Genomic DNA, 14,105 nt, shown 5'->3' with positions numbered 1-14,105 from the left:
GCTGTCAGTGTTTAATAAATAAGAATAGGAAACTGACATAAATAGTTGGCATGGCTAAGTAACTAATACTTTTAGGGTGTTTGGTGATTAGGAAGGGTCCTCTTGCCAGGGATCCTAAGGCTATTTTAGAATTTGACAACCACAGATGACACATAACTATGATGTGTTTGACATGCCCACCTCTTTTAGCCTCTCTCACACCGGCAGTGTAATTTATCAAACTGGTATGTCTGAAACACTTGTTCAGTCTCACAGATTCACAAAATGAATTATCTGTATGGTGCCATGTTTTCTCAGAGTTAGGCACATTTCCTTATGGGTCTAGTACAATTTTCAGTAAAGTAACAAAAACAAATTTATCTTTTCTCACACCCACAACACTCACTGTCCCTCAGGATGTTGTCTTTTGTGGAATGAGGCAGTAAAAGCACAAGTGCCGGCTGCCTCCTGGCCCCAGGGGTGCTCAAGCCCCCTGCTCCACCCCAGGCCCTGCCCCTGCCGAACTCCACCTCTTCTTCCAAGCCCCCCCACCTCATCCCACCCTGCTCAACCCCTGCCCTGCCTTTTCCCACCCAGTTCCACCCCCTCCCTCCAGCACCTCCTTCATGCCACGGAACAGCTGATCGCGGCGGGTGGAGGCGCTGTGAGGGAAGGGGAGGAGTTGATCAGCGAGGCCACTGGCTGATGGGAGGTGCTACGGGGAAGAGAGGGAAGCTTGGCTGCCACTGGGTGCTAAGAACCCACTAATGTTTTTCCATGGGTGCTCTAGCCCTGGAATACCCTTGGAGTCAGTGCCTATGAGCAAAAGTTTCAAACAGGATTGTTTTAACAGTAGTCATGACTGAATCTGCCCAGATATATCTCAGATCAACTGTCCCCAGTTGACTCCTACTCAAAATTTGCAAGTGTTCTAAAGTTCACTTAGATGCCTCAGGGCCAGATCAGTGCCCTTGTCTCGCCTTTAGACTTTTCATCTGAGGAAATCTTACTGGTAGCACAGTTGGTTGCAGAAATGAGGAGAGACTTTTCAGAGGCCATTTTTCATGCCTCTAATGTGGGTATGCGCTTTGAAATTCTAACCATTTATCTCTTCATTGCCTGGAATGCTGCATGGGTTGCTGGCAGGTGGTATACTAAATATAACACAGCTAGCATTATCTCCCAAAAGACCCACAAACTTTTATATCCGTAATTCTTCTAATGCACAATTCCATTTCTTAATATGAAACTTGTTTCACTGTGCATCTTGTAACATCAGCCTTTTATAAGATATATTTAACGATGCCTGCTACAGATCTTATAAAAGGCTGATGTGCGATGAAGCATGTAGCGTAACATCTTTATTTCTTTGTTCTGTGGAGGGTGAAAGCCCAAAGGTTGTTCCTATATTCAAGTTTCCCACTTAACTCTATACCATGTTGCCTGCAACCTAGTTAAGAAATGCAGAGTATGCTGAACTAATATTATGTCACTTTCCAATTATTTTAAAATGCGCATAAGGGCAGAAACCAGTTTTGACTCTCTTGTACTGTGCTTGTAGTTGTCAAGGGTGCCTACAGTATGGGATGCATATTTTTGTGTTATAAGTGGAAACCAAATTAATATAGTCAATTTTAAAGCATGTTATATTTGTATTTTTTGGTAGTCTATATTCATCTATTTAATTAAATCTATGAACTTATTTATCTACTTTAAATTTTTAGTCATAAATATTGTTACAGCATGTAGAACTTATCCCCTCCCCTGCCACCAAATAAGGTGGATTTAAAAGTTTTATCAAATGTAATGCAAAGAAAGTTTCTCCTTTATTTCCATCCAACGTCTAATTAATGAAAATGACTGAATCTGGCATGAGCTAATCCCCCAACCAGCAACAATGAACAATCACCTAGAAGCAGAGAGAAAATTATGGTAATTGGTAGTACACAATACTGTTTGGATTGCAGATCTCTGACTTTTTGAGTGCAGACAGTAAATCAGAATCCCTTGTAAGTATAATTCTTCAGATTTTCAGGAAAGAAACAGTTCTGGTTCTCAACCTGAAGAAGCTTATACCATTCATTTTCTCAAGCCAATTTAAAATACTGATGATTTGCTAAACTGCTCCTAAAACTCGTTACCATTGTATGTGCTTTATATAGAAATTTACACTCTCATCCCACTGCTCTACATTTCAGTATCTTTATTATAAGGTAACCAAGAACAAAGCGTTTGTACTGCAGGAATAAGACTCTTGTGAAACACTGTGGGTTTGTGTTCCTTTATGATTTGGCTGAATCTAAACTTCAGCATGTAGACATTATACATAGAACTTTATTTATATTTCATGGGTTGCTTTTAATTTTCTTGAGACAGCTTGTGCAGGTTTAGTTAGGCAAAACTTCCATGGACTGCTATGGGAGTTTTGGATGAATAAGTCCTGCAAGATATGGCTCCAGAAATTGCAACTGGTGTTCTGTTGACTGACAAATACTTTCTAATGAATTCTCTTTGTCTTTGCAGTGTTTTAGATGATGAAGGTAGCAATCTGCGTCAACAGAAGCTTGACAGACAGGTGAGATCTTGGAGTCTGCTTTCGGCCTATTTCCTTTTGACAAGTTAGGGCTTGCTTAACTGGATTACTGTGGAATATGGAGACCTCCTTTCATTGATACACACACAGCTGATTGAGGTATCCTACCAGAAAATTACATCTTGAAATATTAGTTTCCTGGCCTTTGGAGTGTGCTATACATGCTTAAGTGATGGAAAGGAAAGGATTGTGAAGATTATTATTAGAGTTGACTTTTTCTTATTATTGTGATTTGAGTGGTTTTCATTTTTGTTGACTTAGAGTTGCATTATGATGACTTAGAATGCATTATTCCTTCCGCAGACCATGAAAAAACAAAAAAGAAAAGCACAAGGGTACTAGCAAGAGTGTCAACCAGCTGAGAATTAACACACAGTTTTCAGAATTTTTCCTCCTTATTCCCAACCAGATAGGATTTCATACTCTTAGAGTATGTCTATACTACCCGCCAGATCGGTGGGCAGCGATTGATCCAGCGGGGGTCAATTTATCACGTCTAGTCTAGATGCGATAAATCGACCCCCGAGCGCTCTCCCGTCAACTCCTGTACAGTAACTTCTCACTTAACATTGTAGTTATGTTCCTGAAAAATGTGACTTTAAGTGAAACAATGTTAAGCGAATCCAATTTCCCCATAAGAATTATATAAATAGGCGGGATTAGGTTCCAGGGAATTTTTTTTGCCAGACAAAAGACACATGTACACACACACACACACACACACACACACACACACACACACACACACACACACACACACACACACAGTTTTAAACAATTTAATAATGTACACAGCAATGATGATTGTGAAGCTTGGTTGAAGTGGTGAAATCAGAGGGGTGGGATATTTCCCAGGGAATGCCTTACTGCTAAATGATGAACTAGCAATTGGCTGAGCCCTCAAGGGTTAACTCGTTGTTAATGTAGCCTCACACTCTACAAGGCAGCAGGAATGGAGGGAGGGGAGACAGCATGGCAGACAGAGACACACACACTGTGTGTGTGTGTGTGTGTGAGAGAGAGAGAGAGAGAGAGAGAGAGATGTGCATTTTCCCTTTAAGTATGCTGACCGCACTCTTTAGTACACTGAGACGCAGCTGCTGCCAGGAAGCTCCCTCTGTCCTGAGCACTGTCGTGTCCCCCCCTGCTCTATGGAGATGGGGTGAGCAGGGGTGAGGGAGACACCCTGACATTAGGGTGACTGCCAAACGATGTTATAAGAGAGCATTGCACAACTTTAAACGAACATGTTCCCTAATTGATCAGCAATGTAACAACCAAACAACGTGAGGAGTTACTGTACTCCACCGCCATGAGAGGTGCAGGCAGTCGACGGGGGATCAGCAGCAGTCGACTCACTGCAGTGAAGACACTGCGGTGAGTAGGTCTAAGTATGTTATTCACGTAGCTGAAGTTGCGTAACTTAGATCGATCTCCCCCAACCCCCAGCGTAGACCAGGCCTAAGTCATTAAGTCATGTGCTGTGTTGTTTATCTTTCTACCACATTCTTAAATGGCCTACATAAACACTCATTATGAAGACCTTGAGTGAAATCTTGTCCCCACTGGGGTATGTCTATACTGCTATTAGACACCTGCGCCTGGCCCGTGCCAGTTGACTCAGGCTCCAAGGGCTCAGGCTCAGGAGTGGTTTAATTGTGGTGTAGACATGCAGGCTCGGGCTGCAACCCAAGCTCTTGGACCCTCCCACCTTGCAGGGTCTTAGATCCCAGGTTCCAGCCCGAGCCCGAACATCTACACCACAATTAAACAGTGCCTGAGCCTGAGCCCTGGGAGCCCGAGGTTCAGGCCAGCGGTGGGGTTTTAATTGCAGTGTAGACATAACCACTGAGGTCAAAGGGAATTTTACCATTGACTTTAGTGGAGATAGGGTTTCACCCTTTGTCTTTAATTTCCACTTGGCCCTCTTTCGAAGAACCTCTGGCTCTCTTTCAACATGCTTTTATGTATCAAACTTGATCTTCTGTTACCTTTGCTTCCATTGTAATGTCCACTCCACACCCATCAGGTTAGGGTTAAGGTCAGGGTCTTTCAGTCTGTGCCCCATTTTCAATATCAAATACTTTATATCTATGCCATCTTGCCTCTGATTGCAATGTTGTTATAGCCATGCTGTTCCCAGGATATTAGAGAGACAAGATGGGTGAGGTGATATCTTTTATTGGACCAACTTCTGGTGGCAAACGAGACAAGCTTTCAAGCTACACAGAGCTCTTCTTCAGGCTTGGGAAAGGTATTCAGAGTGTCACAGCTAAATATAAGGTGGATCAGATTGTTTAGCATAAGTAGTTAACACACATTCTAAGGGACGATGGAAGGTGAAGTGGCCTGTTAACACCTCTGGGAACTTAAATTCATATCTTTGCTAGGCACTAAAAATCCTGGTCTTAATAAAGACACTGGATTTATGGTTTATTACAACAATCAGTAACCCACTAACCCCCCTCTTTTTCCTATAACTCCAGAGGTATTAATAGGCCACTTCACCTTGAATAGTTCCTTAGAATATGCGTTAACTACTTATGCTAAACAATCCGTTCTACGTTGTATTTAGCTGTGACACTGAGTACCTTTCCCAGGCCTGAAGAAGAGCTCTGTGTAGCTTGAAAGCTTGTCTCTTTTGCCAACAGAAGTTGGTCCAATAAAAGATATTACCTCACCCATCTTGTCGCTCATGTTGCATGAGTCAGCTTCTGACTTCTAATTCATATTGAGTAGCAGCACATCATTCATGGAGTAAATTAGTACTCAACATGAGGGAAGGCTGTCAGAAACTGATCCTCTCTGGATATTCCTCTACTTTAACCCAGCCTTTTTGCTATTTATAACAGCGTTGTATTTTCTTTCTCTCTACATGGAGAGAAGTCAAAAGACAACCCATGTAAAAACAACATAGTACAGAGGAAGGGGACAAATAAGACACTGGGTTATTACAATTAAACCTTCTTAACCCCTATAGTTTCTTGTGGATGTTCAAAGTGGCTGTGATAGAATGGTACCTCATAAATATACATTGGTTTCTGTGAGGGTATACCTCCCCAATCCGAACTCTGGGATACAGATGTGGGGACCTGCATGAAAGACCCCCTAAGCTTATCTTCTACCTTTATCTTAGGTTAGAATTCTTCCAAGGCACAGTCTTCTGCCTTGGACAGATATTGCTGCCATCACCAAGTGATTTTCACAAATATTCAGGGAAGGGTCACTTGGAATCCCTATCCCCCTAAAATATCCCCCCAAGCTTCTTCACCCCCTTTCCTGGAGAAGCTTGAGAATAAAATACCAACCAGTTGCCTTAGCAATGTGAGCACAGACCAATCCCCTGTCTAAGGTCTTTGGAATCAAAGGATTCTTTTTTAAAAAAGGTAAATTTTATTTAAACAAAGAAACACATTTGAAAACTCAGGCTTTAGGGATTAAACACCAAAAATAACTTTCTTGGGGTTCAGCTTAATGGTAACAAGCAAAACAAAAGCACATGGGGTTAGCACAGTGGAATCCACAAACCAAAACAACCAAAAATGTTCCTAATCGCATCTGTCTTAACTTTTCCTTGGCAACTTACATATCTCGGGTTCCAAATGAGGAGTTTTTAGGTATGATGCTGATGATTTCCCATACCTGGCTTACAGCTTGCAGCTTGTTGCTGCCTTCCCCTCTCTCCAGCCCCAGAGACAAAGAACCGCCCCCCCACCCACCCACACAAACGCACCCAGCAGTTTTTCCAGTTTGAAAGGGTACAGCCTCCCTATTGGTTCCCCTGGTCAGGTGCCAACTCAGGTTAAGCTTCTCTTAACCCTTTACAGTTAAGGCAATTAGGGTACAGCTGCTAAGGAGGATTCTATAGCTACTGACTGGCTGGATGCCCATAAAAGGGAGCTATCCCCCCATCATTTATCACAGCTTCTATCACATTCTAAACTTAGAAACATCTGGAGGGAGAGATTTATGCAATCGTAAAGACAATCCTCTGCCTTCCAGCAGTTAATACCTGCTTTTCACCTGGTGTAAATGAGAATTGAAAATAGGGTGTGTAATTTAAAATTCAGCATGTATCATTGTTACACTGGGCTTGTATCCAGTCTTGTCACTTGATTCTAGTTTACAGATTATCTTTTCTTGATTTACATAAACATAAATCAGTGTTTTCATGCCTCATGCTCTTGGTTATCATATTAATTCACAGTGCTCCCACATTGTTGGCTTCCCAAAAGATGTTGTTTTTCATCCAGCTCTGACAGCCAGTAGACTGCTCAGAAACATCTCTTTGACCTGTTTTGTACTTCAGTAGAGTTTTAGAAAGGTTTTCTATGGCCTGCCATCCCAGTGTCCTATTAGACTGTGTTCTTGGCACTTGAAAATAGCATATAAGGTGGACTGCCATTGCAGAAGATGTAAGGATATCTGTTGTGATTTACTGGAAATTCTACAGTATGAAATCAAATAACATTCAGTTATGCACAGTTTGCAGAACAGAAGCTATGTGCACACAGACTCCCCTAGAAAAGTGGCATTTATTCTAATAGTAAAGTACTTTTCTTTGTATTTCCCCCAGCGAGCATTGCTAGAACAGAAGCAGAAAAAAAAACGCCAGGAGCCACTCATGGTTCAGTCCAATGTAGACAGCCGCACAAGAACACGAAGAATGAAACATTCAGAGGAACAAGCGCCGTTGGTTGAATCGTATCTTAACAGCAACAGTAGCACCATTTTTCATGGTATATTGACATGGTCTATAGAGTTCATGTTTACTGCTAGAAGTCCTGTTTAGGGTGACCAGACAGCAAGTGTGAAAAATCAGGACAGGGGGTGGGAGGTAATAGGAGCCTATATAAGAAAAAGACCCAAAAATCGGGACTGTCCCTATAAAATCGGGACATCTGGTCACCCTAGTCCTGTTATTTTGTTGAAAAATGAAGAGAACGTGGGAACAAGAATGTAATCTTTTAAATGAATACCTGAAAGCTTAGCTCAGCTGTGTTTGGGGATGAATTGATAATAACTATGCAGAATTCCAAAGTAACCACTATCATAACTTTAAAATGAACTTTTTTGACAGGGGAAACTTTCAGTATGATGTCATCCTTGCTTGGGTTCCTGCTGTCCATTTAATAAACTGTCATCTCCATACTTTACACTCTCCTTTTAAATCTGATTTCAGTATGTGAAAGGAGGTTGTTGATAAAAGATAAAATAAGATAGTGTCCCATAATACTCTGAGGGGCTACGTGAAATGCAGGTATCCACGCTACTCAAAAATTGTGAGTGAATTTTTTTTCTTTTTCTGTGGAATTGATGCATTATGGAACTTCTATGACTAAACTATGAATAAAGGGTTTTGAATAATAAACCTCTTTTAACCATGCTTCTGAAAGATGTTCAAGCGGTAGATCTGATTTCAAATGAAGGGAAAAAAACCACATTATTTTCTCTCCTAATTAGAGAGAGAAACATATCAAAAGAAAGACTAATTTTTTTCCCATGCTGTCTAGGAAGTTGATATTGTACACAATTTTATGAAAATGTTTTCTTTGGTAGTTAGCTACAGGAGATAGTAAAAGGAAATTTTCTTTTATCATCGTAACAGCTAATCAGAGGCGCAAAACCCTGTCCTATGAAATGTTATTTTATGATACACAGCAGCAATTACCTGCTACGCCGCCTTTATTGTAAACTTAAATAACAAGGATTTCAAGTCAGCTACAGCCCAGAGAAACCAGACATCATCTCACAAACAGTAGTGAAATCCTTATTTATACTACACTAAATCCTGCAAGTGCTTGCACTCTGGGCAACCCTTCTGACATCAGTGAGGTTGCCTGGGGTGTTAGTTAAGGCAGAATTTGGCCCTTCATATCACATCAAAGTTTTTCCACTCAAGTCATTCCTTGGAACAATTATTCACTTCTTAGCCTCAAATTACTTTATTTTAAATTCTCTCTCCAACCCTGCCACCAAAGGATGGCAGTGGACAGCACAGACTTCCAAACCCTGATAAAGAAGCAAGACACTATATTTTATGATGCCATGTAAACCATTAAATGAGGTTCTTTTTACATCTGACATAGTACAAGTAAATAAGTTGGGCAGAATAGCATAGTACTGAAAATGCATTAATAATATATAGCTATATTTTCTCACATTCAGCCTTTGATTTGTAAACTTCTGGGGATAACTCTTCAGGTAATAAACTGTTTGCGCATTTATCAGAAGCTGTTTTTCATCTTTCATTCAATTACCATATTAGCATTGGTAGCAATTAATACTATAGGATAACTTCAGAAAGCAACAATAATTGTCAGGAAAAGGAAAACTTCAGGTAAAGTGAGGGCTTCTAACATCAATGTGCCAGTCCATAAAGTGACTGAATTGAGCTAAACAATTAGTAAGGAACAATAACAACACTGAACCTTTTCCCCTTGAGTATTGAGTTGAGCTTCTACTTCTAACAGTCTAAATAATGTGCATTATTTCCACATTAGATAGCCATTGTGGATGGACCATTTCAGATCCATCTGGCCCTAGTACAGATCTTAAAACTATTACTGAAATATAAAGCTTATATTTAACAACAGTACTTGTAGACTGATGATCTACAAATGGGACCCTTGTATGAAAGAGGAGTTTTGTTTTGTACTACTGTTTGGAAGAAATTACAATATTACCTTTTGTTTCAAAACATTGTAGATGTATTTGATATTATGGAATCGGTTCGTGTGTGTGTGTAGGGCAATCAGAAGACATATAAACAAACAGGGATTCTTGGTGAGATTTTGAAGATGTGTCTAAGGGAAAATAGATGAGGGGATAGAAAATATTGATACAAAAGATGAATATAATGACAGGTCAATGCCCTTTTGATACTAATATCAAGTTTTAAAAGTAGTTTAAAGTCTGGGCATTTTGGGCCTGATCCATATACTATTCATGTCAATGGGATTCTTTCTGTTGACTTCAATGAGTTTTGAATCAGGCCTTTCATTTTGTGAATAATCCTGATATGTCCCAAATAATCAGATAAAAATTCCATCCGTTCTTCATTATAAATAATTGCTTAATAATTTTCAGCAGTATTGTTTTTCTCTGTTTTCATCATTCTAGAAGAAAATATATATATAATTAAAATAACATAATTCATAAGAATAATTTCTGCCCAGAAAAGGCCATTTATTTACTACTTTTTCCCCTCTCTGTGTTTGTTTCCACTTAATATCCTTGTATGGCATATTGTTAGTGGTTAGTTTAAAATGTTTACTTCCTAAATCGTGCTCATAATTCTGGAACATCTAGGTCACATCTGCTGGCTTATTTTCACGTATCTCCACATTACATATTGCTACAAATTTTCTACAGAATTGGACAAAAGCATGAGCCCCTACAAATGTGTGATAGCAAAATTCCTCGATGTACACTCTTCTTTTCAGGCTGCTTAAAGTATTGCAAATATCTGATGTGTGTTCCTGGAATATTGCCACTGGTTTAAGTAAAGTGGGAAGATAGACAAAAAGTTCATATTTACATACATACAATATTTGCTTTTATAGCAGTAATTGATTTTTTAATATAGGATTTAAATGGTAAATACATTCATTTATTTTTGTAACTATCATGCTGAGCCCAGCCCTGCATCTATTGACGCCAATGTGAATTTGCCACAGGTACAGGACTGGAGGTCTGTACACAGAAATGTAGAGCAACAGTTGTGATTTAAAACATATTTATTTGATCCCAGATTTGTGTTAACCTAGTAAACAGACTTATGCTGATGTAGAATAATTCTTTCACAGAGTTATAAAGAACTGACCTTTTCTACTGCTCCCTTAAATTTTCTGCAAATATGAAAGGCAATTTTCATAGGCAAGAAGGTATCATTGTTTTCCTGTGAAAATGGTGAATTTCCACTTGGACAAATTCCTTTTTTCACAATTTTGAGAGAGGCTAGAATCTGAACAAGGTGAAGTCTGCTTTTATTAATGTTACTTTTTTACAGATTTGGCTTTTGTATGTTTGAAATTTAAATGTTTTCAATTAAAATAGAATAAAACTTTCCTTCAAGTAACTTCACAACAATTTTTGATTTAGAAGTTTAGATTAACCATGTACAGGATTGCAAAATTACTTTCTCTTTCGTTGTATGCAGTGTTGTTATATCTGTGTCAGTCCCAGGATATTAGAGAAACAATGTGGGTGAAGTAATATTTTTTTATTGGATCAATTTCTGGTTATGAGAGAGAAAAGCTTTTGAGCTTACACAGAGCTCTTCAGGTCTAGGAGAGGTACAGAGAGTGTCACAGCTAAATACAAGGTGGAACAGATTGTTTAGCAGGAGTAGTTAGTACATACCCCTCCAGTCATGGGGGGAAAGGGAAAGGGTGGGGAGAAAGACAGCTGGGGTGGGATGGGGCTTTCCACTAATAGATATTACCTCACCAACTTTTTCTCACTAATATCCTGGGACCAACACGGCTACAGCAACACTGCATACTTTCTCTTTGACATTTGGCAGCAGGGCTAAATGTCTATATTTTGTGCCAAACAGATTTCTGATCACAAGTCATAACTCTGGATTGTTAAATTTGACGTGTCATTCTGTTCTGGTACAATAAATGATGAGAGAGAGTTTTCCACTGAATGGCAAACTGTCAGATTTTAAGATGACATCATTTAATCATTCATTTTAAAAACATTTGTGCATGTTCCACAAAATTAATGGTTTGGATCCTGTTTTCTGTTGACTTCAGTCTGAGGTGTGTGTTCTTTTTGGGGAGAAAGCAGGGAATATGTTCTCTGCATTAGATCATACTCTTAATACTTGGAGTGCTGCCTTATCTCTTAATGAGGTGTGGGAGAATTTTGTGTTAGAAGATTATAATAATTTTTAGAAACTCCATGGGTGTCTTATAAATGGCAGCATGAGACCTCCAGCATATGTCCCCAAGATTGAAATCCCCTGTGCTAATTCAGTTTTTTAAAAAACCCAACAGATTGTAGATAGATGTTTGAAGAGTTGCTCATTCTGTTCTCTTGTCTGACTTGATATGTAACAACCTCCCAGTGCCCCATCTTGTGATTTACTAGTTAGTACATTGATCCATAAGCATTCCAGGTCTGTTTTTTCTAAATTGTCAATAACACTAAAGTAACAGTATCTTAGATACAGGGTATGTCTACACTTGGAGCTGGGGGTACGATTACCAACTCACGTAGACATGTTTGATCTAGCTCTCAAGCAAGCTAGTGCACTAGAAAATAGGAGTTTAGACAGAGAACATGGGCAGCTGTGAGTAGCTGGGCTGAGTTCGTACCCTGGGGTTCAGATGGGTTTGTACTCAGCACGACTAGCCCAAGCTGCCACTCACCGCTGTCTGTGCTACACCACCTACACTGCTATCATTGGCCTGCTAGCTCGTTGAGAGCTAGTGAGAGTATGTCTGTGCAAGCTGGGAATCACACTCCTAGCTCCAAGTGTAGACATAGCCATAGAGTGCCATCCCTGATCCCCTTCTGTCCACTTTTTCTTTTCTAAATAAGGTATATCCAGTGGCTTTAACATTCCAGTCATATGACTCATCCTACCAGGTTTCAGTAATACCAGGTATATCAGATTTGTTTTCATAAGTGAGCATTTCTAATTCCTCTAGTTAAAAAACCCAATACCTAACAAATGTGAAAATGGGGAGGTTGATAGCAGTGAGTACAAATCAACAGTTAGGAAATACAGGCAATTAGTAAGGGAAGCTAATGGTAGCAATAAAAAGATCTATGGCCAGTAGGTTTAAGGATGGTAGGAAGAAATTCTTTAAATATATCAGGAACAAACAGAATCCTAACAATGGCATAGGTCTGATGCCAGATAAGAATGGTAAAATAGTCAGTCATGATGCTAAAAAGGCAAGTACTTACAGGGGGAAGAGATTCCTGATAGCACATAGGTCTTTAAGGTAGCAGAAAAGGGCACAACAAGATCCAGTAGTTGGAAGATAAATGTGTTTGAAGACAAATTCAGACTAGAAATAAGATGCACATTTTTAATGAGAGGTGGTAATTAACCATTAGAACAACTTACCTAAGGGATGTGGTGGATTCTCTGACACTTGATGTCTTTAAATCAAGGCTAGTTATCTTTCTAAAACATATGTTATAGCTCTCCCAAAACTTATCAGCTTGGTTCAGAAATTACTGGTTGAGGTTCAGTGTGCTGTGTTATGCAGAAGATCAGACTGGATGATCATAATGGTTCTTTCTGGCCTTAAAAATCTAGGATTAGAAACCTGCTTGAGGGCATGAGTCTGTTACCCTGCAATGAGTAGTAATTTACTCCATGAATAGTTCCATTTAAATTGATGAACATGCACAAATACTATTTAGACTTTTTTCTGTGACAGTTAATGGGGCTACTCCCCGAATAAGACTCTATCCATGACTAAGGGCAGTGTATAAAAATATATAAAGGATTGTTACAAGGAGGAGGGGGGGAAATTGTTTTTCTTAACCTCTGAGGATAGGACAAGAATCAATGGACTTAAATTGCAGCAAGGGAGGTTTAGGTTGGACATTAGGAAAAGCTTCCTAACTGTCAGAGTGGTTAAGCACTGGAGTAAATTGCCTAGGGAGGTTGTGGAATCTCTGTCACTGGAGATTTTTAAGAGCAGGTTAGACAAACACCTGTCAGGAATGGTCTATGTAATACTTAGTCCTGCCTCAAGTGCAGGGAACTGGACTAGATGACTTCTTGAGGTCTCTTCCAGTTCTATGATTCTATGATAATCATGCCCTAAACAAGTAAATCCTGGAACTACAAGATGCACCAATCCTTAATAATGGCAACCAATGATTTTGTTGCACCCTCACTCCTATGTTCACAGACAGTTTTCTCAGGTTCTTCTGAACTCTATGGGAATTGGGGGTGCAGATTCCAGGGTGGGGCCAGAAATGAGTGGCTTGTGGTTCAGGAGGGGTCTCTGGGCTGGGGCTGAGGGGTTCAGAGTGCGGGAGGGGGCTCAGCCTGAGCTCAGTGAGCCTGAGTCAGCTGACATGAGTCAACCGCAGGTGTTTAATTGCAGCATAGACATACCCTAAGAGCTGCTTCTGCAATTGTAACTTCCTGGGCTCCTACACTATGATCTGCTCAAGCGCAGAAATACACCCATATGGATTGCATCACACAATTGGGTTTCTACATTGTAGCATTGAGGACGTATTTGACTGAAAAATCCAATGTAGATTTCTGGGCTTCAAGTAATATTTGTGTTTAAAAATAGGATATCTCAAGCTGCAATGGAGTTAAACCTGGCATTATCTGCAAAATAGACATAGTTTTGATCCTTGTACATGACATATTGGGGCATTTCTACAAGGAGTTATGCTCAGTTTATGAGGAGCTGTGCTATTTTGAATCACTAAAGAGAAACTCCTACAGCAATTTAAATAGTAGTTTTTTCCCCACATGAAGCCCTATTGAATTCAGTGGTGTTCTATGCCAGCACAGAACATCTGCCTGCTCACTACCAGT

General features: G+C 39.8%; 1 protein-coding gene across 9 annotated transcripts in view; it reads left to right on the top strand.

Annotated features, from left to right (window-relative positions):
- The window catches only part of TUB (TUB bipartite transcription factor), a 269,551-nt gene that overhangs the window by 211,078 nt on the left and 44,368 nt on the right, over positions 1–14,105 (top strand). For all 9 annotated transcript variants that reach the window (XM_039535024.1, XM_039535028.1, XM_039535025.1 and 6 more), the window contains exons 2-3: positions 2,503–2,554; positions 7,149–7,311. In XM_039535024.1, coding sequence (XP_039390958.1) covers positions 2,503–2,554; positions 7,149–7,311 — 215 coding nt within the window. The remainder of the gene's footprint in view (positions 1–2,502; positions 2,555–7,148; positions 7,312–14,105) is intronic.

Source organism: Mauremys reevesii, linkage group 4, assembly GCF_016161935.1.
Source record: "Mauremys reevesii isolate NIE-2019 linkage group 4, ASM1616193v1, whole genome shotgun sequence".
Taxonomy (NCBI): Eukaryota; Metazoa; Chordata; order Testudines; family Geoemydidae; genus Mauremys; species Mauremys reevesii.
The sequence above is the reverse complement of the archived record's forward strand: the minus strand, read 5'-3'. Positions and strand labels throughout refer to the sequence as shown.